This window comes from Calonectris borealis, chromosome 23 (genome assembly GCF_964195595.1).
Source record: "Calonectris borealis chromosome 23, bCalBor7.hap1.2, whole genome shotgun sequence".
Taxonomy (NCBI): domain Eukaryota; kingdom Metazoa; phylum Chordata; class Aves; order Procellariiformes; family Procellariidae; genus Calonectris; species Calonectris borealis.
The window spans coordinates 8,304,667-8,326,238 of NC_134334.1; the positions used below are offsets into that span (position 1 = coordinate 8,304,667).

At 52.1% G+C, this 21,572-nt stretch overlaps 2 protein-coding genes across 7 annotated transcripts in view; one reads left to right on the plus strand and one right to left on the minus strand.

Moving 5' to 3' along the window:
- Positions 1–4,807, minus strand: part of FBXO42 (F-box protein 42) — a 48,133-nt gene extending 43,326 nt beyond the window's left edge. Inside the window, exon 1 of the mRNA XM_075172556.1 lies at positions 4,653–4,807. The gene's annotated coding sequence lies outside the window, so the exon portion shown is untranslated. The remainder of the gene's footprint in view (positions 1–4,652) is intronic.
- A 2,382-nt stretch (positions 4,808–7,189) lies between these two features.
- Positions 7,190–21,365, plus strand: SZRD1 (SUZ RNA binding domain containing 1). Of its 6 annotated transcripts, none has more exons than XM_075172559.1 (5): positions 7,192–7,297; positions 17,227–17,276; positions 17,499–17,576; positions 18,258–18,512; positions 19,130–21,365. In XM_075172559.1, exons 1-5 carry the CDS (start codon positions 7,247–7,249, stop codon positions 19,230–19,232), a joined length of 537 nt encoding a protein of 178 aa, XP_075028660.1. In that variant the 5' UTR covers positions 7,192–7,246; the 3' UTR covers positions 19,233–21,365. The 6 variants fall into 6 exon arrangements, with proteins under 6 accessions (XP_075028664.1, XP_075028660.1, XP_075028661.1 ...); XM_075172560.1 differs by having other exon boundaries at positions 18,261–18,512; XM_075172561.1 differs by lacking the exon at positions 7,192–7,297 and adding an exon at positions 17,764–17,977 and having other exon boundaries at positions 17,255–17,276; positions 17,499–17,585; positions 18,146–18,512.
- The last annotated feature ends 207 nt before the right edge of the window (positions 21,366–21,572 follow it).

A 21,572-nucleotide genomic window follows, 5' to 3' on the forward strand; every position in this document is an offset into this window, starting at 1 on the left:
CCGGGATTTCACAGCATGCAAGACTCAGGTTCAGAGCGGGCTAAAGCGTCCCATGTGTCCTCTCCCGAGCCGCAACGCGCGTCCGTGTCCGCAGAACGCATCCAGGAGGTTTGCAGGAGTCCCCGGCAGCAGCTGCGATGGGGAAAGAAAACAGCCAGCCTAAAAACAAATGCAGGAAGAGCATGCATTCAACAGGACAGATTAAAGGTGGCTGCTCGACGGAGGAATTGAACTAAATAATTGCAGAATGGATGCCACAACAATGGTACAGAAGTAGCTGCTATTTGGTTTTCTTGTTTAAGGTGTTTTGGGCAGGCGCCTTTGCATGCTGGCAAAAGGACCCGATGTGCATCCGATACCAGTGACAAAGAAAAACAAAGGTTCACTGAAAATGTTTGACTTCTGCAGAATTATGCTTTTTTAATAAGCTTGATACCCCACGCGCGCTCAGCCCCCTCCCCTGGAAACTCCCTGCGAGGATAACTGCACCTAAGGAGTTCGCGATCCTTTGTTAAAGGGCAGATAAATCACTCATATCTTTGCAGGCTCTCCAGCGCGATGAAAGGCCAGCCGTAACGATTAATACCTATCACAGATTCCCCGATGTAAAAAGTTTTGGGATGGACAGTTTCTTCCTGCAGTCACCCTGACTTAACAGCAAGATTTTTACATTTATGAGCTACTTTTTATCCAGAAAACCCCAAATCACTCAGCAAACCAGGGATGATCTTTTGCCCGCTGAAATGTGTCGCTTGCAGACAGACCGTACAGTCAGTAATGGCAAGAGCAATAATTTCTGCAGCTTCACAGGGAGCTTTGCTTAGGCAGAACACATAGCACAAAATATGGATTTTGCTAAGGTTATAATTGGTAATGATTTGCAGCATTCAGCGACAGCCTCTTGCTTTTACACCTCTAGTACAAGGCAGCCCGGCAGCAGGACACCTCCTAATATCGTCCCTTCACAACCAACTCAAATAAAAGCAGCTTTTCACCAAACTTGCCGTGGAGACCTGGGGTGTCCTTAAATGCATCTCAAAGCACCGACGGGGCCGTCACCACTGACCCGAGGTTTGACAAGACCAGCGGCAGAGGGGAGCACATCAATATTAACCTAATGAGAAGCCCCAAGTAAATACAAGGAGAGCTCTATCGACTTACCTTAAGCCCTCAAAACCCCCGCATTATTCTCAAACTTGCACAAGCACAGAACAAAATAAACCAGACAAGTGTCTCAAAATGAGTCTGAAACATGTGAAGAGATACAGCATGTTCGAGCTGCAAATCACTGTTGCCTGAACTATATTAAGTAGGGGGGGAAATGAACATTTTAAGTCACAGATGTTTCAGTAGGTGTTTAGCTAGCAAAAATAAATATTTTTAAAATTGCCATAGAAATGGGGAAGCGAATACAGTCCACAGCATGATCCGATGTGAATTAACCGAAGCTCTAGGAGAACATTTGCAACTCTGGAAATAGCAAGCTCCTGAAGGCAAGATCCACGTTTTCTGCATCTTGCTCAACACAAGCCACAATTTTCGATGCGCATGTGTCACCCTGCTCTCCTTTAATCTAAGACAGAAGCAGGTTCAAAAGGGAATTTGACCTGAATTTTTAAACTACATCAAAAAGCTGCATTAGCCATTAACGGCAGCACAGCCCAGATACCTTGATGCATCTCTTGGGGATGTCACCAACTGCAGACGGTCCCACTCGGGTCAGAAAACGCACTCCGAAAGGAGCTCTTACCTGGAGAAACACCCACTGAGCACATTATCACGGCCACCAGAGTCCTCTTTTCACAGGCTTTTATCTAGATTTGGACCAAACCTGAGCCTACCTCTGGCTCTAACAGCTTTTACAAGCCCTCGCAGACATCCCCGTGTGATACTGCCAAAAGCCAAGGGCTTGAAGCTTATTTACGTTCAACCTTAAAAAATTTGTTAGGGCAAAGCCTGAATCAATGTTTTACAACAAAGCCTGCCATGACTAAATACATGGGGAAAAAAGAACTTCCCCCAGAGGCGCAGCTCTGTTTACACAGAAAGTGGGGAGCCTTTTCCAGCAGCACTCGCTCACATCCTGTGGAAGCGGCTGGGATGGGCAGCGGGCAAAGCAGGCTGCACCAAAACCCAACGCCTCTTCGAAGCCCTGAAAACAGACCTTTACAAATCAGCCGTGTGCTGGGAAGGCACGGAGAACAGACCATCCCCATCCTCCCACTCCAAAGCTACAGCTGGTGTCACTGCTTCTGTTAAAGGTGAAGATTATTTACATTAAATTTCCCGAGATTAAGGACAGGACAGTCGAGTGCATCCCCGCTATCCTTGGGAACAAACACCCGCCTCCAGAAGGTGCCCGGTGCAGCAGCTAACAGTACTAGTGGCTTAAAATCCTGAAGTCAAAGGTAACACACATTAACACCAGCAATAAACCATCCCAGATCTTTATACTAACCACAGGCAGGACAGCCGTATTTGTTCTGCAGGCAAGATTCCTTCTGAGGCTTCTCCAACAGCCAGAGAGAAAGTTTGCGTCTCAGAGACTAGAGGCTGTAGTAAATTTGAATTAAATTAAAATTACACACGCTGCCTTTAAAAGTCCACGAGAGTAAACCAGCACAGGTTTATAAGCCAGTGCAATAATAAAAACTTACAGTGCCTTTCAAACCCAAGTGTTTCACTTGCAACCATGGAAAAAATGCTGCTTGGGCGGAGTCACCCGTCAGGTAAAATACCAGGTAACACAGCAGGAAAAACACGCACAAACATCTTCGCTATGCAAAAACAACCGCTGGACGTGATTTTGCTTCTGCTAGAAGGATGCAGATACAAAAGCCCTGGTGAACAGGATTGCAGCCGACGCAGTAACAACTGTAATTTCTCCCTCTGCAAGAGAAGCATCATCCTGCCTTGGAAATAGCCCTGAATCCTGCCCAGGATCTTGCTCTCTCCTCTCCCAATTCTGACACCAGGGAAAGACCGACCTCAGGCAAACCTGAGGGACACATCCTAAGGGAAAGCCACCGGTATTCGGCCCTTCTCCGGCATCGGCGTAAGGAAAAGGAAGGAGAGATGGTGGTGGGAACACGCAAGGCTACGGAAATGAGGAAATAACAGCAAGTCTCTCTTAACTCTTCAATTAACGTCCAGCTCAGAGATTTGGCTCTCTAGAAGGGCCAAGGCCAGGCCGTGACCGTTGCGATATAAAGCCGTTCGTTAGGACACTGCAGCGTCATCACTGATTTGGGGTTTCACGAGGCCACCTGCGAGGCAGCAGATCGATTCAGCCTTTGGGCTGCTTTGCTCTTGAAGGGCAGGGGGGGTAAAGACAGCGTTAGACCCAGGTTACAAATTTAGGTCAGCGGCATCTCAAATGTAATTGATTTTAATGCATGTCCCCTTTAGTAAAGGGGAAGACTTCCAGCTGCTGATCTGCAGGATGAGGCAGTCTCACTAGTGATAATTAAAGCCATTTTAATACAAACGACATCGATAACGCAGCGATCAACCGGGTTATCTTACAAACAGAACACAGTCCCCACGTAACGAATTGATTCACCGTACTGCAGACAAGCATTTCAGTTTGCACGACTTCTCTTTTGTTCTTCCTCTGAGCATTAATTAGAGTTTAGGTTATTAAGAGCGAGATACCAAGGCTCTGCTCCTGCTCCCGTCGCTCCTAAGAAATGCCCTGCCCGCTGTGAAAAGCCAAACAGGCTTGAAGCGAAACACTTCACCCCGGAGAGGTTTGGGCAGCATCTCGCAGGCAGCATGAGATAATCCTCCCGAGCGAGACCCGCGCATCAAGACGAGCCCCTGCAGTGTCTGCTCAGCCCAGCCCCGTTATGACAAAAAAAAAATAATAAATAAAGCCATTATCAAACCACCGACAAGAGATTATCAGCGAAGACAATAGGGAATAACACCCCAAACCCTGTCAGGCTGATAAATACCAAGCTCTCCACCACTATTGATTTAGTACAACGCTTTCAGGACCAAAACAAATATATATACACACACATACGGGGAGCAGCACGCGAGGCACGAATGCGAGTCGAGATGTGGATTCGCACGGAGTTATTTGGAGAATAACTGGAGACTGAGCCTCACCTTTGTTTTTCCAGCTACGAGATGCGAGCCTTCGGGGCGGCCACAGCACCCTGCAGCACCCGTCCCCCCGCGCTGCCAGCCTGCGCCTTGGGGCTGCCCAACGCCAACACTGATTTTTTGGGGTAAACCTGTTTTTTTTGGTTTTTTTGTTTTTTTTTTGGGGGGGGCAGGTTTTGCCCACGCCTGGCACTGAGGAAGACCCCGGGGCTGCCTTCGCCTTCCCCCCTCCCGGGGCTGCCGCTGCCCTCGGCGGGCAGGGAAGGGGCCTCCCCCCCTCACAGGGACGAGCAGCCCTCGGGGGGGGCTACAGCACCCCGGGGGGCTCTGCCCTCGGCGGGGACCCCCAAAAAGAGGTAAGGGAGGAAAAGAGGGGCTCAAGCCCCCAAATGGGGGGGGGCCTCCAGGCGAGGCCTATCCCGCCCTGAGGGGCCTGACGGGTCGGGCCCGCCGCCGCCGCCCCGCTCCCCGGGGAAGGGGCGCTGCCCGCCGCCGCTCCCGTCCTTCCCCACCCCGGGGAGCCGCACCGCGGGGCCGCTCACCTGCCGCCGGCCACCGCCCGCCGCGGCTGAGCCGAGCCAGGCCAGGCCCTCAGGGCTGCAGGCGCCGGGGCCGCCGCGTCGCCCGGGTGACGGCTCGAACCGGCGCCGCCATCTTCCCTCCCCTCCGCCGCCGCCGCCGCTCCGGCCGCGGCGGAGACTGCACTGCGCAGGCGCCGGCCGGCCCCGCGTCACATGACCGTGGAGGGGGCGGGGTGTGACGGTCACGTGGCACGGGTTCGCCATGATGGGAAGGTCAATTCTCCACCCCCTGCATAGCACAGAGGCCTTTTTCCTCGCGGGCGAGGCCGCCATCTTTGGAGGGTCACGCCAGGGGCACGCGCACTGCTCCGCCGCCATGTTGGAAGAGGCGGGCGGGCGAGTGAGGCCGCCATGTTGGGGAGGTCGGCTCTGAGGAGAAGGTGGCAGGGCGGCTCCCTCTCCTCCCCGGCCGCCGCCCTTCTCACGCCTCGTCCTTTCCCGGGTTCCCCTCCACAGCCACCCCCCGGGGAGGCACGGCTGGGGCCCGGGGCCCCTCCCTGCCCACGGGACCAGCGCCTCCCTCGCCGCCCGCCACAGCCCTGCCATGTCCCTGCCTCTCCCCAGAGGCCTGGCCGCCTCCTGAGGCAGGGGGCGAGGCGGGGATGGCCCAGCAGGGAGAGGAGGGGGGCCCCAGACCAGAAGGACGGTGGGTGCCTGTTTCGCCACGGTGGTGAGGAAGGGAGGGAGCCCTCGGTGCTGCTGGAGCCCTTCCCACGGGGGTGCGTACGTCTGGGCACACGGGGCCTTGCGTTTTGACGTGCGGTTGTGCTGCCGAGTTGTGGGGTGACATTATCCCTCTGGGGAGGGGGCAGAGGAAGACACCGCCATCCTCTCTGTCTTCTGCTTACCTGCATCTACCGCAGAGGTTGCTGCTCAGCATCCCGGACGCGTGCCCTGCCGAATCGGATGCCCCAGATGCCTTGCGAAGGGCTGGGATTACCTGAAAGGAGACGCGGAGCACGTAAGTAACCCAGCGTTCATCCGTGTGTGCATATATGACTATTAAGATCACATTCCCAAAAGATCTGCGATGCTCCCGCACGGTTGTGTGGAACACTTGGTCTCGAACAGGGGTGCCATGGCTAGGAATAGGATTTCTTATGGCATGGGCAAAACCGGCAGGATGGAGGGAAACGTCCAAGGATAACGCCACTGGCACTCTGAATAGGCTACGGATCAAGCCAACAATGCCGGGCACTGGCCGCTTGAAAACATGGTTCCTGTTTCCTTCTGGAAAAATCCCAGAGGATGGGTAGGAACAGCCCGAGGCTGCTGCACCCTTTCCTCCCGCCCGCACCGCTCCCGTGAGCCCTGCACCTCTCCCGGGGGGGGGAGATGCCATCTCCCACCCCTCCGGGGTGCCGAAAAAGTTGAAATCCCAGGATATAAATCCCCCTCCGAGCGCTGTACGCCCCACAAAACCCCGCGAGCAGCTCCGCTTTTGATAAACGGCCCCCCAAAACTCGGCTGTGAGGGTGCCCGGCGATTCCCTGCACGGATTTTGGGCTTGGCAGAGGAGGGGGAGAGCGGGGGGCTGCAGAGGGGCCAGGGCAAACCGCAGCGTTTATGTCAGGATTTCTTTTAGCTGAAGTATTTATGTTTGGTTTTTTTTTTTTTTTAAGAAGCCAGTCGCCATCTGCTGGCAAGCTGCAGCTCTGGGGCGGAGTGTTTGGGGGAAAGTTTAAGGATTTAAGGGCAGTTTCTCCAACTCCGTGTCGGAATGTTTGATTTTTTAGGATGCTGGAAGGGGCATTTAGTTTTGCAGCGAGTAAAATTAAATCAACCCTCACCCCAGATCTCAAAACTCAAAGTAATACATTGGTGTGGTGAATATCCTGGCTACAAACGAGATAAACCTAATAAATTAGCTTTATTTTTGGGAAATCGAGCTGTTTTTAAAGGTTGGAGCTGAAGTGGTCCCTCCTGCCCCTAAGGAGATTTAAGAGTAGCTGAGGGCTTAGATGAAGAGAGATACGAATTGGGGCGATGGAGGGACACACGGACACCTCAATCCCTCAGGAGGGACGCTGCGGTGAGCGGCCGGGTTAATGGACGAGATTTGCTAAAAATTGGGTGGCTGCTTTGGTCAATAACCCCTAAATTAAGGAAAAATGCCCCAAAACCACCAAGCTGTTTGAGCGTGGAACCGTCCGTGCTGCTGCTGCCTTTCATGCGCTGCTGTGGCTTGGCCTGTGCTGTTGAGAAACGCGCTGGCTCCGTGGGGGGGGTGTGAGTGTGCAAGCGTGGGTGTGCAAGTGTCACACGCACGCGTGTGCTCCCACCCCGTCTCTTTGGGGGGGTCCTCCCGCCCGCCAGGGGGCGCGGGCGCGCCGCGCCCCCCGCCGCGTGCCCGCCCCGCCGCACGTGGCCGCCCGCAGCGGCCTACCGCGCATGCGCTCTACCCCACCCCACGCCTCCCGCCCTTTCCCTGCGGTGCGCAGGCGCGCCGCGCGCACGCCGGTAGGCGGTGGCGGCGCAGGCGCCTGGGGGGCGGCGGGCGGCGCGCGCATGCGCGGGGCGCGGGCTGGCGGCGGCGGCGGCGGAGGGGAATTAAAATGGAAGATGAGGAGGTCGCCGAGAGCTGGGAGGAGGCGGCCGACAGCGGGGTGAGGGCGGCTGCTTGGGTCGGCTGCGGGCGGGCCGGGGGCGGTGGGGGGAGAGGGGGAGGCGGCGCTGGCGGCCCTTGAGGCGGCGGTGGGGCGCGGCCGGTGGGGCGGCGGGCCCGGAGCGCCTGCTAGGCCTCTTAAAGGGACCGCGGCCTCGCTCGGCGCGGGGGGGCTGCAGCCCGGTCCCAGCCCCTCCTGCTTGCCGCCTCTCCATCCCCCCGTACCGGGGCTGCCGCAGGGAGCCCTCCCTGCCCGTCCTTCCGCCTCCCTTTTTCTACTGGTCTCCAAACCCACCCCTCTCTCCCCCGGCCTTGTGGGGCTGCGGGCAGGGCGGCAGCGGCTGGGCAGTGCGGGTCGTAGCCGAGCCCGGAACAAAGCTCCTGCTGCCGGGGAGCATGCGGTAGGTGCTGGGCGGATGGCGGGTAGCTTGCTCCCTCTGCTGAGGGGCTCTGACAAAACGGCCTCCCCGGCGTCACGTCAGGCCTCGCAGGGCCTCTGGGGAGAGAGGGGTGGGCTCCCTCTCGCGGGGTGTAGCGGGGGAGCTGGGGGTTCACATCAAACGCCCCTTCTCCCCCTTGCTGGAGACAAACGTGCTTCTTCGTTAGGACAAAACGTGGGGAGTCTTAGCATGGCCTAGTGCAGCTTCCAGAGTTGTAGCTGAAGTTCTCGCCTGCTTTTAATAGCCTGCTCAATAGCTGAAGTTTTCATCACGTCTCTCATGCTGAGAGACTCCGAAGCGCTTCTGCGTGTTGCGCTTGCAAAATAAAATCATTATTTTAGCAGGAGTGTGGGCGGGTGATCTGCGGGGTATTCACAACAGTGCGACGAGAGAAAGGAAACTGTCTCTGCCAGGCGAACTCCTGTTTTAATAAATTCAGCGGGCTTGTTAATGATCAGAGGGCAGAAGGGCTTCGTAATACAGCTTGGTGAGAAGACCGAATTTGATTCTGGTCAGGAGATTGGGTTACGGCTGGCCAGAAAGAGGGCAGCAAAATAGAGCCTGTAACTCAATGCCCTCGCCAAGCGGCGTGGGAGATGCCAGCGGCAGGCTGGCAGCATAAGCAAAGTGCTCGCCCTCTCCTTTGCTAATGCCGTGAGACTGCAATCATAGGAAGCCTTGCGCCGGGCGGCAGAGTTAATTCCGGCGCTCGTTAAATCGTTCCATGAAGGGACATAGCTTGTGTTTTGGGAGCTGATGATAGCTGTGGCCTTGAGTAATGGTTTAAAATTGTAAGGCTGCTCAAATCCCAGCCATCGGTTGTCTTTCCTCTTTGTCCTTTCAGCTTGTACCTTTTAGGTGTTCTTTTAAAGCCCTTAGAAGGAAGAATCTCTGTCACCTGTCCTTTCTCGCATCCTTTTCCAGTCCAAACTGCTGAGAATTTGTGTTCATAAACTCAGTGGTGCTTGTGAGAGATTTCTTGAGGAGCCGCCGCCACGCGTGCAGCTGCTTTTGCAGTTGTCGGGGCTTTGGATGTCTGCAAAAGCAGTTGGAGCAACAAGAAAAGCGAGCTGTCTGCGGCAGGAGTTCTTCTTACGTAAAAGAAGAGACGGGAGCTGCCTTCTGGCATCTGTTGTGGTTTAGAAAGATCATTTTCAAACCCTGCCTGGCAGGAAGGAGACCCGCTGCTGCTGCTGATGGCCGCAGGAAGCAAAAAGCTAAGCGGGATGCAGCAGAGGCGAGCCCAGCCTCATCTTGTCCGGCGTTTTTCATGGTCCAAATGGATGCCGGTGCAGTCGGGGACTGCAGGCTCTCCGTGCTGCTGCAGAAATCAAAGCTCGCGGAGGTAGGCAGGTTGAGAAAAGAGGAAGAGAGGGCAGGAAGAGGCTCCGCTGTAGAGCAGGCAGCGTGACCGACTCGCTGGTTAGCAGTTGAAAGAGATTTCGGGTGCACCTGCTGTTCTCTGCCTCAAACCCGGCTGCAGCCGTCGGGCAGGGGAGCCTGGGAACTGCCCTAACGAGATGGGCCTTCTCTTGAAGGCGCGAGAGGAAAAATCGTGCGCAGGAAAAGTGTATGAGCTGGCCCGGTCCTGTCATTGCAGGGTTTTTCTTTTTGTCTTAAGGAATTCCCTTTATTTTCTTCTTCCACCTTATTTGGTGTGGGTCTGAGGTGGCATGAGACGGATCCCAAGGTAAAGGTGCAAGATGTGACAGTCTTGGTCAGTACTCAAGAAGAATATGCAATAAAACATAAGAGACACCAAGGAGCAGCTTTAAACACGTACTCTGCTCCTAATACTGTTGAAAACCCGAGCTGTTATTTTTTTAGACCCTTCAGCACATCTCTGGGGAAGCAGTAGTGGTGTAGCAGGAGATCCATGGTGGGCTTCTGAGATACGTCGCCTACTTCTCAGCGTGTAATTTTTTAATATTCCACCCAGAGGGTGTTCCTTAGGACAGAAAGTACATCAGATTTTCAGTGCTGGTCCTTTTTTGTGTGTGTAGTTTTTGGTGTTAGGCTGCAAACTTCTACTCTAGATCTTAAAGAAGGTAGCTCTCAGCAAGAGGCAGTTCTGGGCTGACCAGAGATGCCGTGGCCTCCTAGTTATAATGTCACTTCATTTATCTCTTGCAGACCTGCCTTCCGAAACAGGCACTACTAACATCTCAATAGGCTGAGGGAAAACCCCCAAAAAATCTGACACAGACCTTCTGCTTTGGTTTGGTCAGTCAAGTAGCTGTAAAACAGATCCTCAAGCTTTTTTTTTTTTTTTTTGTCGGTCTTTAACGTGGCTTCTCTTTGTCTTTTAGTCTTCTGTGTCATCAGAATTACCCGGTGCTTGCCAGAAAAAGGAGCAGCTCCTTGGGGACGTGCCACCCCCCGAGTGACCATATGCCAAGCAGATGCCCTCTGCTCCGGCAGCTTCCCCTACCCTGGGAGTCCTGCAGGCACAGCGGTGTTAATGCTGCTGCAGCAGAACTCCGTGGGGCCTCTAGGTCTGTGTTATTTAATTGCTATCTAATTAAGTCTTCGAAATGTCTGTGAAATGGGGAGGGTTTGCTTGTCTGTGAGTTACAGATGGAAAACCAGCATGTGAATAACGAGCGAGTTGTCTAAGTTACGAGTAAGGATCGAAGCGCCAGGCTTCAAAGACCCAGTTTGGGTTAGTAAACACTAATATGACTTAATGCGTGGCTCGTTTTTCTTTTGTGTGGCCTAGCTGGCTTTAGGGAAGAGGGAAATCACAAATGAGAGGTCTGTTTGTGACACCCGAGTCTGTTTACCTGGTGAAACTAATAATTAAATGTCAGGTGGGAAGCTGGGCTCCAAAATTGGAGTGGAAGCCCCGTGTCCAGGGTCACAGGTGATTCGCAGCCCTGGATTGGCACTCTTCAGCTGGATTGATTGCTTATTCCTTTGCTAACTACAATTTGAGTGTCTTCTTAATTAGTAACTTATTTCAAGTCAGAATCTGTGTAGATAAAACGTTAGTCTGGCAACCCAAAATAGTTTTTTTTTTTAAAAAAAAAAGTGATTTCCTTGTGTGTTTGTTTTTTTCCACTTCAGTTTGCTGATGGACAGTTTGCAGGGCAGTGAGCTCCCAGCTGCTGCCTACAACCTCCCCGCTGGCCCTTAAAACGTGCCCTGCCAGAGTGCAGAGCCTAGGTCCCTGGGTTAGCCTGCGCCTCGCTTCACCGATCACCACCAGAAAGAGAAACCCCCCCCGATCGTCTGATAACCGACCGCTTGGGGAGGATGTGAGCCACCGAACGTGGGTGACTGAACTTTGTCCCTCGTGTGTGGGGACGGGGATTGTCACCCGCTTGTGTCGCGGCGCTCGGTGAGGACCGTTCACCTGAGGCTTGCAAAAAAACCTCATTTCTGTCGTTTCTAAATTGGTTGACGTGCGAGTGGCAGAGAGGGCTGCCCGCCTTGGGTTTCACCCTCCAGCAAAGGCGGCGCATTCGCTGGTTATAAAGGTTTTGGCTAGTATCGCTTTGATTTGCTAAACGTGATCAAAGTACAGAGAAGTCGAAAGGGAAATATTTCAGTGTGTAACGCTGTGACCTCCGGTTTGCTAACTACTTGTGCGATCAGAGGACAGGTTAACGGGGTTTTGGCACGCAGGAACTGTACCCTGGAGGAAATCTGTGAGGATAGCGGCTGATTTTTGATGTCAGGGCTGTGAGGATGGGTTTTGACTTCACAGACCGAAATGATTTTTGTAAAACATTTCCTAAATATTTGCTTTAGGTGTTTGTAGTTGGCCAGAAAAATCTTGAAGCTGGGAGATGAAAGTTTCTGTTCCTGCTGCTCAGTGTTGCTTACGTAGAGGCAGTTTGTTTGATAAGAAAAGTGATGTTAGTAGGTTGGGAATGAACAGGCACCTTAAATACCGTGAAGCGAGTATCGGTTTTGGGATATTGCTGAGAGTCCTGCGTGGCCCTGCCCGGGTCACTCGGGAGCGGTCTCAGACTCGTTACCTGCTTTCGCAAACCTTGATGAGCGTTCGGACATGCTGACTGACCCCACGCAGGGACGTGGGAGCGGAAGGCAAGGGTGATCCTCTGGATTAAGGGATGTACCGATGCCTTTGCGAAATAACGTGGAAATTCGAGGGCTTTTGCTAGGTTTTAGGCTCTATTTTTTTCTAGATTGATAAGGGGTGTAAATATATTCCTGATCTGGATCTCAGGGGAGTGTCTGTGCGACCTGCCCGCCGCGGGAGGTGCAAGGGGTGGGGAGGGAGAAGGAGCTGCAGCCCTCCCAAATGCTTTCCCCCCCTCCATAACATGTCTGTGCTGGGAATACCCTGTGGCGCCTGTGAGAAGAGGGGACCCTTGCCAGGCTTGTTCCCAAAAATACTCTCGTGGCTTGTTTCTCGATATCCTAGCTGCTGAGAAGTGTTATCTACCTATGGAAGATGTAAATGCCAGCGCAGCTTAAAAGCGTCTGCGGCTTTCTTGGGTACGGTCCACTGCCAGGATTTAACGTAAGCGGAGTAACTTGGAGAATTAATTAATGGAGCAGTCTGATTCCCAATAGCCTCAGGAATTGGAATGTTCCAGTAATTAATAGGAGATTAATTTATCTTCAGAGGAAAGAAATAGATAGGTAATGAGGAGTCAGCTTGGAGATAGTTTAGGATTATCTATGTCTGCTCTGGCTTGACGGTGTTTTCGGTGAAGGGGTGAGTCAGATATCTGCAGCTGTAAGCTTTGGTAACCTCAGATGTTAAAACCTATTTTTTTCCTAAAGAAGAGAACATTAACCAGGCCTTGAAGTTTATCTCCTGTCCTTTAGAAAATGTCAGAGTATCTGATGGTGCTTTTAATAAGCAGACGAGGCTTTGTTTTTAGCCTTGGTGTGGGAGGATGCAATTCTAGGCTAAATTCCCTCTTTCTGGGTTTGATCTTACACATTATTTGAGTGAGCAAGGGTAGAAGGTTGTGTTTGGGAGTAATCTCCAGTAAATACATCAAAGAATGTGGTTAATGGTTTTCTAGAGCTGCATATTTGAAATATCAAGTATCTAGGAGGGCACAGCTTCCTTTATCGGTGACTATCCTGTGCTCTGGCAGGAGGGCTGGTAGGTATCTCCTCTCAATTTCTGCAAAGTAACCTAATTTTGGAGGTAGAGGGGGAAATACCCTTCTCGCGTAAGGGATCTGTAGGAAGCCCAAGTCTCCGCCTTCCTTCAAAGATTCAGTCATGATTACTCACTAAACTTGAAATAAAAAATAGCCAGCAGTTATCTTGTTATTCCTTTTGCCCGTATCGGCAGAGCTTGGAGCTGCTGTTGTTTAGTCTATTTGGAGAGTCTTTGCTGGCAACGACGTGCAGGATCATTCTTTATCCGTGTCCAATACATTACAGTTATTCCAACAAAGTTCTTTAGACAACAGCTAGGACTGACTCGGGCCTCTCTCTGCTTGTGCTTTGCAGTACGTCAGAGAACCGTGTTTGGTTGGGATGGTGCCTAGACCCCATGTGAAACCGTGATCTATAGGAGCCGACCTCCGTAGGGGCATCCCTTCCCGAAGGGCACGTTTCTGGGGTGTTGGGGGGGAGCATCTATCTCCAACTCGCCAATAACATCGCCAAATTATCAGCTGTGTTGGTGGGGTTCTTATTTAGGATGACAGGCCATAGGAGTGTCAAATCTAAGCACAGGTTTGTGTCTTAGCGTCTGTGTCTAACTGCTTTCCAAGAGGTTTTTTATTGATCCTTTTATGCATTGCTGTTTTTCTCAGGGTTAAAGGGCAGGAAAGATGGCTGTGATGGGGCTGGAGTTCAGTTTCCATTACGTCCTCATCTACAAATGCAGCTTAAATGTCAAAGAACAGTGTCTTCTTCATGCTATTTGTTTGGATCCTTTTTAGCATCTAGACATAATAGCACTAAAAATAGTTTGTTGAGATTCTTTACTCATCTTTGGGGAGGGTGTTTTGAACGGGGGTGTAAATGAGGCTTATTTTTTGGTTATATAAATGAGTTTGTTTTGGGAAATGAAAGCTAGGAGAGCCTCCTAAGAAGGTTAATAACTGGTTTTTGTATGGTGTGACCTGCCCAGCTACTGGGTATGTGCAGCGTGATGTCCTCGAATGCCAAGTCTAATTGCCTCTCCTATGAGCTCGTGCCTTTGGGTTGTCGTAGCGCTTCTGGCAGTCGCCCTCTAAGTCAGGTCCTAATTTTATCTTGTTACCCACACAATGTGACATAGCAGTGGAGAGAGAATGACATCAGGAGATGAACAGATCTGTGGAGAGCAGCAGCAGGGATTTTTTTCTTTTTGTTAAGAATAAGCCATGTCAAGGTGTTTCTGCTTCTCAAGCTTGTAAATTCGTGCAGTGTGATCCCCGTCACAAATTGCTGTGTGAGGCTGCTAATGTCGAGTTGTTTTTGCAGTGTGATTAAGGGCTGCCCATTTGAATTGGCAATGTTCTCCACGTTCCAACGCCTCTATACCTTCAATTCCAAACATAGTAGTATTAAACACCAAGAGTTTGCAGTGCTGTGGCTTTCGCTGAGAAAAGATGGGGTCAATCCCTGCGTTTAAAAAGAAAACACAACTTCTAATACATCAAGAGGTGTGTGTGAGGTGGGGAGCTGCTTTTTTATGCTGGCCATCCCCTTTGAACACAAAGGAAAACTTTCTACCCAAGAGTTCAGTGAATGTCTGGAGGCAGCTGGAATCCCCTCAGCAGCGCCGGGATTTACGAGGATCGTGTAAGACTAACAGTTGTTTGGATGGGATGAGAGTGATGCGTGTATATTTGGTGGGGATGATTGTTTTGTATTATTCTGCCAGGATTTCTACGTGTGGAGGAAGCCTCTTGTTTTGCAGAGTACATAGTGGTTCTAACAGCCGCTGATGTTATATCTTAGAGGATATTTTAGCTGCCCAGGCGCGGAGCAACTGTCGAGCCTGCGTGCGGTGGCTTATGAACCAGGACCATGCGCGTTCGCTTAGCGACTGCTGGCAATTACGGAGGGATGAGAGGTGAAAATACCGAGTATTTTGCCAGAAGTGGTCTGCACAGGAGTAGGAAGGAGTGAAACTGAGACTGTAAAGGGCTCGTCTGGGGAGGGGTGTCACGATGGCAGAGTTTGAAGGATTCCTTCGAGTAGGTTTGCATATGTTGAGCAAATTAGAGAGCTTTTTTTTTTTCCTGGTAGGGGAAGCTGCAGGTTCTGGCGTCAGAGGATGCAGTCGGAGGAAGTTTGGCATATGTGAGGGCGTGAAGAGCTGTCCAGCAGCGCTCAGAGTCAGTGTGACAGTCGCGTTAATCAGAGTGTTTTTCAGATGCTGAGGTTGAACTGACGCCTTGCAATTACAGGATCTCATAGTCCAATGTATGGACTGTGACTTTAGCCCCAGGACTGTCCTGCAAAGCCACCAGGAATGTAGAAATGTGGCTTTTGTCAAAGCGATCTCTCCTCTGCCAGGAAGGAGAGAGGGAAGACGGAATGGAGCCTTCCTCGTGGCTACTGTGTGGCTCGTCATACTTCTGTGCCCCCCACTGTGGGCTGTCGAGCTCGACCGCCCTAGTTGAGTGGTTCAGCACCGTGGTTCTGAGTCGCAGCTGGCTTTGTAGTCGCTGCGCGGCGCCGAACACTAAGTGAAATGAGTTGAGATGCTCGAGTGGGCTTCCCCCCCGCCTCTGCCCCGTCTTCCTGTCGTCCCTCTCCCCCACGCGCTGAAGTATTTAATAAGGGATATTTAAGGAGGCTTCCTTCCAGTCCCCCGCTTCCAGGAGGCCCTGGGGAGGCACGGTTAACTATTTGAGTTTGAAAAAGTGTTTTAAAGACTCTTCTATAGCCGGATATAACCTCTTGTGGCGTGGTGCAGGCCGATGAGCTAACCCCTTCCCCTTAACTGGACTTTCATTGTTTGCCGCCAGCCGCTCTACAACGTCTTCGTCCTTGCTGGGATATCCGTTTCCTTGCTGCCTGTTCCCGCACAGCCGTTCTTCTGTCTTTGCAGGCAGCTGATGCACGTTTTCTCCGTCCTCCTGAGCAGCATTGGGATGGCATTTTCCTCCCAGTCCTCTTGAAGGAAACTGCAGGTGTGTTTGCCCCCAACGGGAGGCTCTAGCTGTGACCTGGCCTTCAGCTCAATGCCACGTCAAGCCCCTGCCTGGTTTTGTCCTCACCCGTCACCTCCCAGTACAGAGTTTGGTAGAAAATTCAACCTCCCGCCCACCGTCTATCTTCCCAAAATGGTTTATAACTATTCCTTTATAGATGGAGGCTACCGTGGGCTGTTGGCCTGCGTAGCTGCGTGACCAAGAGCAAACACCGTGGTTTGGCACCTTGTAGCGACTTGTGTTCATTCCCTGCTTACTGGGGCATCGGGGAATTGCCGTGCAAACCAGTTTCTTTACCGAGTTGCGCCTGCTGTGGTTTTTGACAGCAGGGTAGGCTCCGCTGGCAGTGAGCCTTCAGCGTAGTTAAGCAAACCGGCCTGAAAAGTAGAGCAGCTGCGTCCTGCCAGAAGCTTGGAATTTCCTTCAGTATTGCCAGTTATCGGCTGGCGAAACTAGGACACTCTCAGGTAGTTTTTTTTCTTTCCTCTTCATTGATGATTAAATAAAACGCATTGCTGTTTCGGAGGCTCTTTTAATAGCGTCAGCAGTCGTGAGAATCTGAAGATATCGGCGAGGTTGGGGAAGGTTACCTAAAGAGAGACTGAGGCTGAAAGCTGGCTTTATTTTTCTATTTAGCAAGGTTTCTCTGCATAATTGCTCCGATTGCAAAATGTAAACACCTTTGCTAAGGTAGGTGCAAGCCTTGGACAGAAGTTGATATGCTTAAAGCCACACTCTGTTGGCATTCGGGGTGATTAATAGGTCTTTCCGCCGATTGATGACTCGGCAGCTATGTTGCAAAGGGAAGGAGAAGTGCAATAAGGCTCTGCTCTGCTCCGGCGAGTCCTTGGGTGCATGGCGGGCAGGGCAGGGACTTTTTTGCGAAGGAGGGTGATTGCAGCAAGCAGCAGGAATGCGGACCTGCCGGCTAGTCCTCCAAATGGCTGCAGGCTCCGGGGCTGAGCTGCCCCACTGAAATCAAGCGTGTGGACCGATGTGGATCGCCCCGGACGGCGGCTGCTGCTTCTTCTCTGCCAAAGAGGATCTGGGAATACCTTGCTGCGTATTCCCGTGGCTCTTTATCCTTAATAGACCTTTCTTGCCAGTCGAAGTCCTCAAAATGAAAGATGAGCGCCTCGCAGCTGCCCTTTCACCGTGATACGCGAAATCCACAGCCTGCTGTAGGTGTATTAATGGCCTCGGTAGAATATACGCGGTGCCTTTGCTTTTCTCTGCCTCTTGATTTGCAAGTCATCCTCCGATGGAGACACACGCTCTCTCTGCCCCCTTTGTAGTATCGCTGTACGGAAGGGGGAAGTTAAATGTGTCTGCAGACAGGCTCAAACTCCAATCTCCAAGACAAGCCGTCAGGTTTTTATTTTTATCTCCTTCTTTTGTAGGAAATAGACAGACGGTTGGAAAAGAAGCTGAAGATCACACAGAAGGAAAGGTAACGATGCTGCGCGGTTCGGTGAAAAACCTTATTTTCCTGAGGTGCCGTTGGACATCTGAAGGCCTGGGGAGCGGGAACAGTGGGGAAACAGCTTCAAACTGAGCAGAGCGCGCTGGGTTTGAGTTCAGAAATAGGGAATCTCTGTAATTGTGCCACTAGATGGCCCTTTCGATCCATAGCAGGGTAGCGGAAAGCTTCTTTAGAGTGATTTTATTTCAGAGCCGGGTCTTCCAGACTGGATGTAGCTACAGCTATGGGGAAGCCATTTAAGAAAAAGACACTCAAAGGAAGAAATGGGTGAGTCAGGTAATCCCAACTCATGGCCCTAAATTGGCTTGCCGTGTCTTGCGTCAGTAAGACTTTCTTTTCCTGCTTACTTTGGATTGGGGTGGGGTTGTGTGTGGTGTTGTCTTCTAGCAGAAATATTTCTAATCACTTCTGACAAGTCTGTTGTTGTTTTTTTTTTTTCCCCTTTGATTCTTAGTAGGCCACTTAGAGTCACGGTATTACTTCTCTGGGACTTCCGCACAGAGCAGGGACCATAAAAAAATTCAAATGGTGAGATGGGGCCCAAGGTTGGCTCCGAGAAGTGAAATGGCAGGGTGGAAGCGGAAGGCCGGGTATCCTGGCGAGAGAAGCCCTAAAAGTCCTTGCAGGGAATGGAATCAAGGTGCTTATGCCGATATCTTCGAATAGAGGTGCTAAAACTTTTGCCCAGTGCCTGCTTCCCTTTCCTTCGGTTGAGTTTAAAGATGTTGAACGCAGCAGGGACTAGTTTTCTGTCCCTTCCTGAGCTAATCTCCTGCAAACCTGCCGGCTGCTCTAGTTTAGGGTTACAAATATAACGAGGTCTTTAATTATTACAGGCTGCCTCTTAATCATGGGAATGACATCTGACTGGGAGGAATTCACACACAGAGCGAAAAACATGCTTGCCGTAGAAAACAAGTACCAACCAAATGTTTTTCTTTTAAACAGTAGAAAGTCAAAATCTCCTCCTAAAGTGCCGATCGTGATTCAGGACGACAGCCTTCCTGCAGGTCCTCCCCCGCAGATCCGCATCTTGAAGAGGCCGACGACCAACGGCGTGCTTAGCAATCCCAACTCCGCCAGCAGACCGGCCTTCCCCGTGAAATCCTTGGCGCAAAGGGAGGCGGAGTACGCGGAAGCCAGGAAACGAATATTGGGCAGCGCGAGCCCCGAAGAAGAGCAGGAGAAACCCATTCTAGATAGGTGAGAGACCCATTCTAGGCAGGTGAGAGCAGCCTCTCGTGCTGCGGCAGCTTTGCCTGCGCTCCTTGCAAACACCTTCCTACCAGGAGGAGCGGGAACGGGCTCCCTGAAGAGCAAAGTGAGGCCGGCAAGGAGAAAGGAGTGCTTTGTTAGCAAGCAGGGCATCATACATCCCAAACGCGTGGGAGTTAAGGGAAGTGCAAGTGCCCGATAAGGCCGTAAGGGTTATCCCGGACCCTTGGAAGAGCGTGCTGTGGATACAGAGAGGAGCGAGGGCAACCAGAGCTGTCCTGGCGGGGCGTATCCTCATCTTTGCTGAGGTTTTTGACTTGAGGGAGCTGCCACGTGCAGACGGGAGAGTTGAGCGTAAGCACTCTTTAATGAATGCAGATTGTTTGAAGGCACCGTGCTCTCTCTGTGGCTGCAACGCGAGTCTTGAGAATAAGACTCCCAAATCTTTGGAAAGAAAGTTCGATTTTGGTGGCGCTCCCCATCCCGGGGAGCAAGCGTCCCGCGGCAGCGACCTCCCACCGAGGCGGGTGCGGGCGTATTTGTTGAAGGCGCACAGCGTGACGCAGCCGTGTTGCCTCCGCCTCTGATCTCCTTTCTCCTTGCAGGCCGCCGAGGATCTCCCAGCCGGAAGACACCAGGCAGCCCAACAATGTGATTAGGCAGCCGCTGGGTCCCGATGGCTCGCAAGGCTTCAAACAGCGCAGATAAACGCGGGCGAGAGATGCTGCTGCGGAAGGCAGGGTCCGCCGCCACGGGTCGCACTGCCGTGGCGGACAAACGGACTTGAGCAAAGGGAACTACCTGGTTTATTTGCACTGTGATCCCCTTTGCTCTGCCCACTGTGACCTTCAACCCCACGCACTGTGACCTCCCCTCTCCACCCACTGTGACCGGCAAACCGAGAAGGGCTGTCCCCGAGTCGCTGTAAAAGGAAAGGGGACGAGGGGAGGGGGTTATAAAGGACTCGGACGGGTGCAGGGAGTCGTGTGTGTGCCACTTGGGTTGAAGCTAGCCCCAGCAATAACGTTTGTTGTACTCGTAGCCTGGGATTTACGGAAAAAAAAAAAAAAAAAAATGGGAAGCCTCCCCAGACGCGCATGTTGTCCTCATCACTTTAAGAGCAAGTTCTGTTTCAAAGGATCTCTTTTATTTTATTTTTTTTCTGTTTGTTTTCTGTATATCAGATCAACGGAGTGCATGGGAAAGGTTTTAACTGTTTGTTTTAATTGAGAGAGGTAGTTAAGTGTTCGAAAATGAATTTCTGCGACTTTCATGGCTCGGGTTTGGCAAGTTCTTGCTTCTCGTTCTCTATTTCTACCGCTGCCAAGCACGTGGAAGCGGACTCCCGGATACCTGGCCTTTCCGATCGCCTTGGGAGCCGGCGGAGTCCGACGACCTAGTTTACGTCTTGCACCTGTTAAAGCTTGGCTAGTATTTTCTGCTGGCTTTGAGGAAAAGCTTAAAAAACATCTCTTTTTTTTTTTTTTTTTCTTCTCCTTCTTTTTGTATTTGGGGAGAAGGGAATGTAGACGGATCCCGTGAAAATGCCTGCTGCCCGGCCGCTGTTTGCGGCAGAGAGCGCCAGGTGGCGAAGAACTGGGGCTCCGTCGCCAGGAGAATAGCCGGCACCGCTCCGGTCCGTGAAATAAGTATGTGGGGAGGAGCCCCGCTCCGTGCGGCCCGCGCTCGTCCGGCGGCTGGCGTAACGACGGGGAGCGGGATGTCCCGAGGGTCCGAACCCGAGTGGCTTAACGACGGAGCGAAGGCTCTGATCGATCTCTCGGTCACGGTACGAGCTGCGTTCGCCTCTGGAAATCGCAGACGTCGGGAACAAAAACCACCTTGGATAAAGTCTGGATGATTCCCCGCTCTATCCTGGCGGCAGCGGGCTCCCCGCGAGGCTTCAGGGAAGGGATTTTCCTGCTCCGGCTCCCGGGAAGAGGACAGGGAGGCTGGTGGTCCGCAAGAACGCGGATGCTCCCCCCCTCGGACGAAGCTGACCTACCTTAATATCACTTAATATCGAGGGATTTGATGAACACTAAATGCTCCGCTTGGAGGGGACGGTACCTAGAAAACCATGTCTGGTTATCGGCGGATTATTCTGTACGGGTGCAGCCTTCCCTGCCGCTTCGTGCTCAGTAGGTTCAAGGGTAAACGAGCAAATCTTGACGTCTTCTACCCGAAGGGAAGCGACCGTACAAAAAAAGACGTGTATGAAAATACAGCTTAAAAAAAAAAAAATTACCGGTAAAATAAAACTACCTGTGTATAAAAAGAATCCGCTAGAGCGTTAATTAGCTGACTAAAGCTGATTAAAGCACCGAGGATGGTGGCGAGGTGGGGACGGGCGGGCAGACATCCCCCGGGCATCCCCAACCGCCAGCGCTTTTTTTGGGGGGGGGGTGTCTTATATTTACCCCCCACCGCAGGCTGGTGGTCGGGATGAGTCCCGGGGGGGGGCGGGAGGGGAGAGGAGGCCGTCAGCAATAACCGTAGTCACCGCGCCTTTCCTTAATTATTACTGAAAATAGCTTTTAATGGCCAAAAAAAAAACCCCAAGGCCACCCGGTTCCTGGTGTAGCTGGCCAGAGTTAAAGTTGCTGCCTCCTCCGGCACCGAAATCTCCATCTCCGGCACCAAAATCTCCCGGCTCCTCCGTCCCGGTGACCAGGATACGTCCCGCCCGCGGGCAGGGCTCGGCGGCGTTCCTGCGGGAAGCCCCTTCGTCCCGGGAAGGTGGAGGATAAACACGGTACCGCGTGTTTTCACCCCAAAACGTGCGCCGAAGAGAAAACGTTTTATAAATTGTATTTTAAATAAATGTCTTTAAACTTTTAACGACTTTTTTTTGTTTGTTTGTTTTCCCCCCCCTCCTTTATCCCCGTCTCTCGCAGGGGCTGCTGCAAGAGGGACGTTTCGGTGGCAGCTTAAGCTCCCAGCACGAGTAGATGCTTAAAAATTCATCAGGAAGGTAAAATCTGGGAGCATTTGGCCATAATTGTGCCGGTATTTACCCAAAAAGCGGAAATTTTCCCCTGTTGTTAG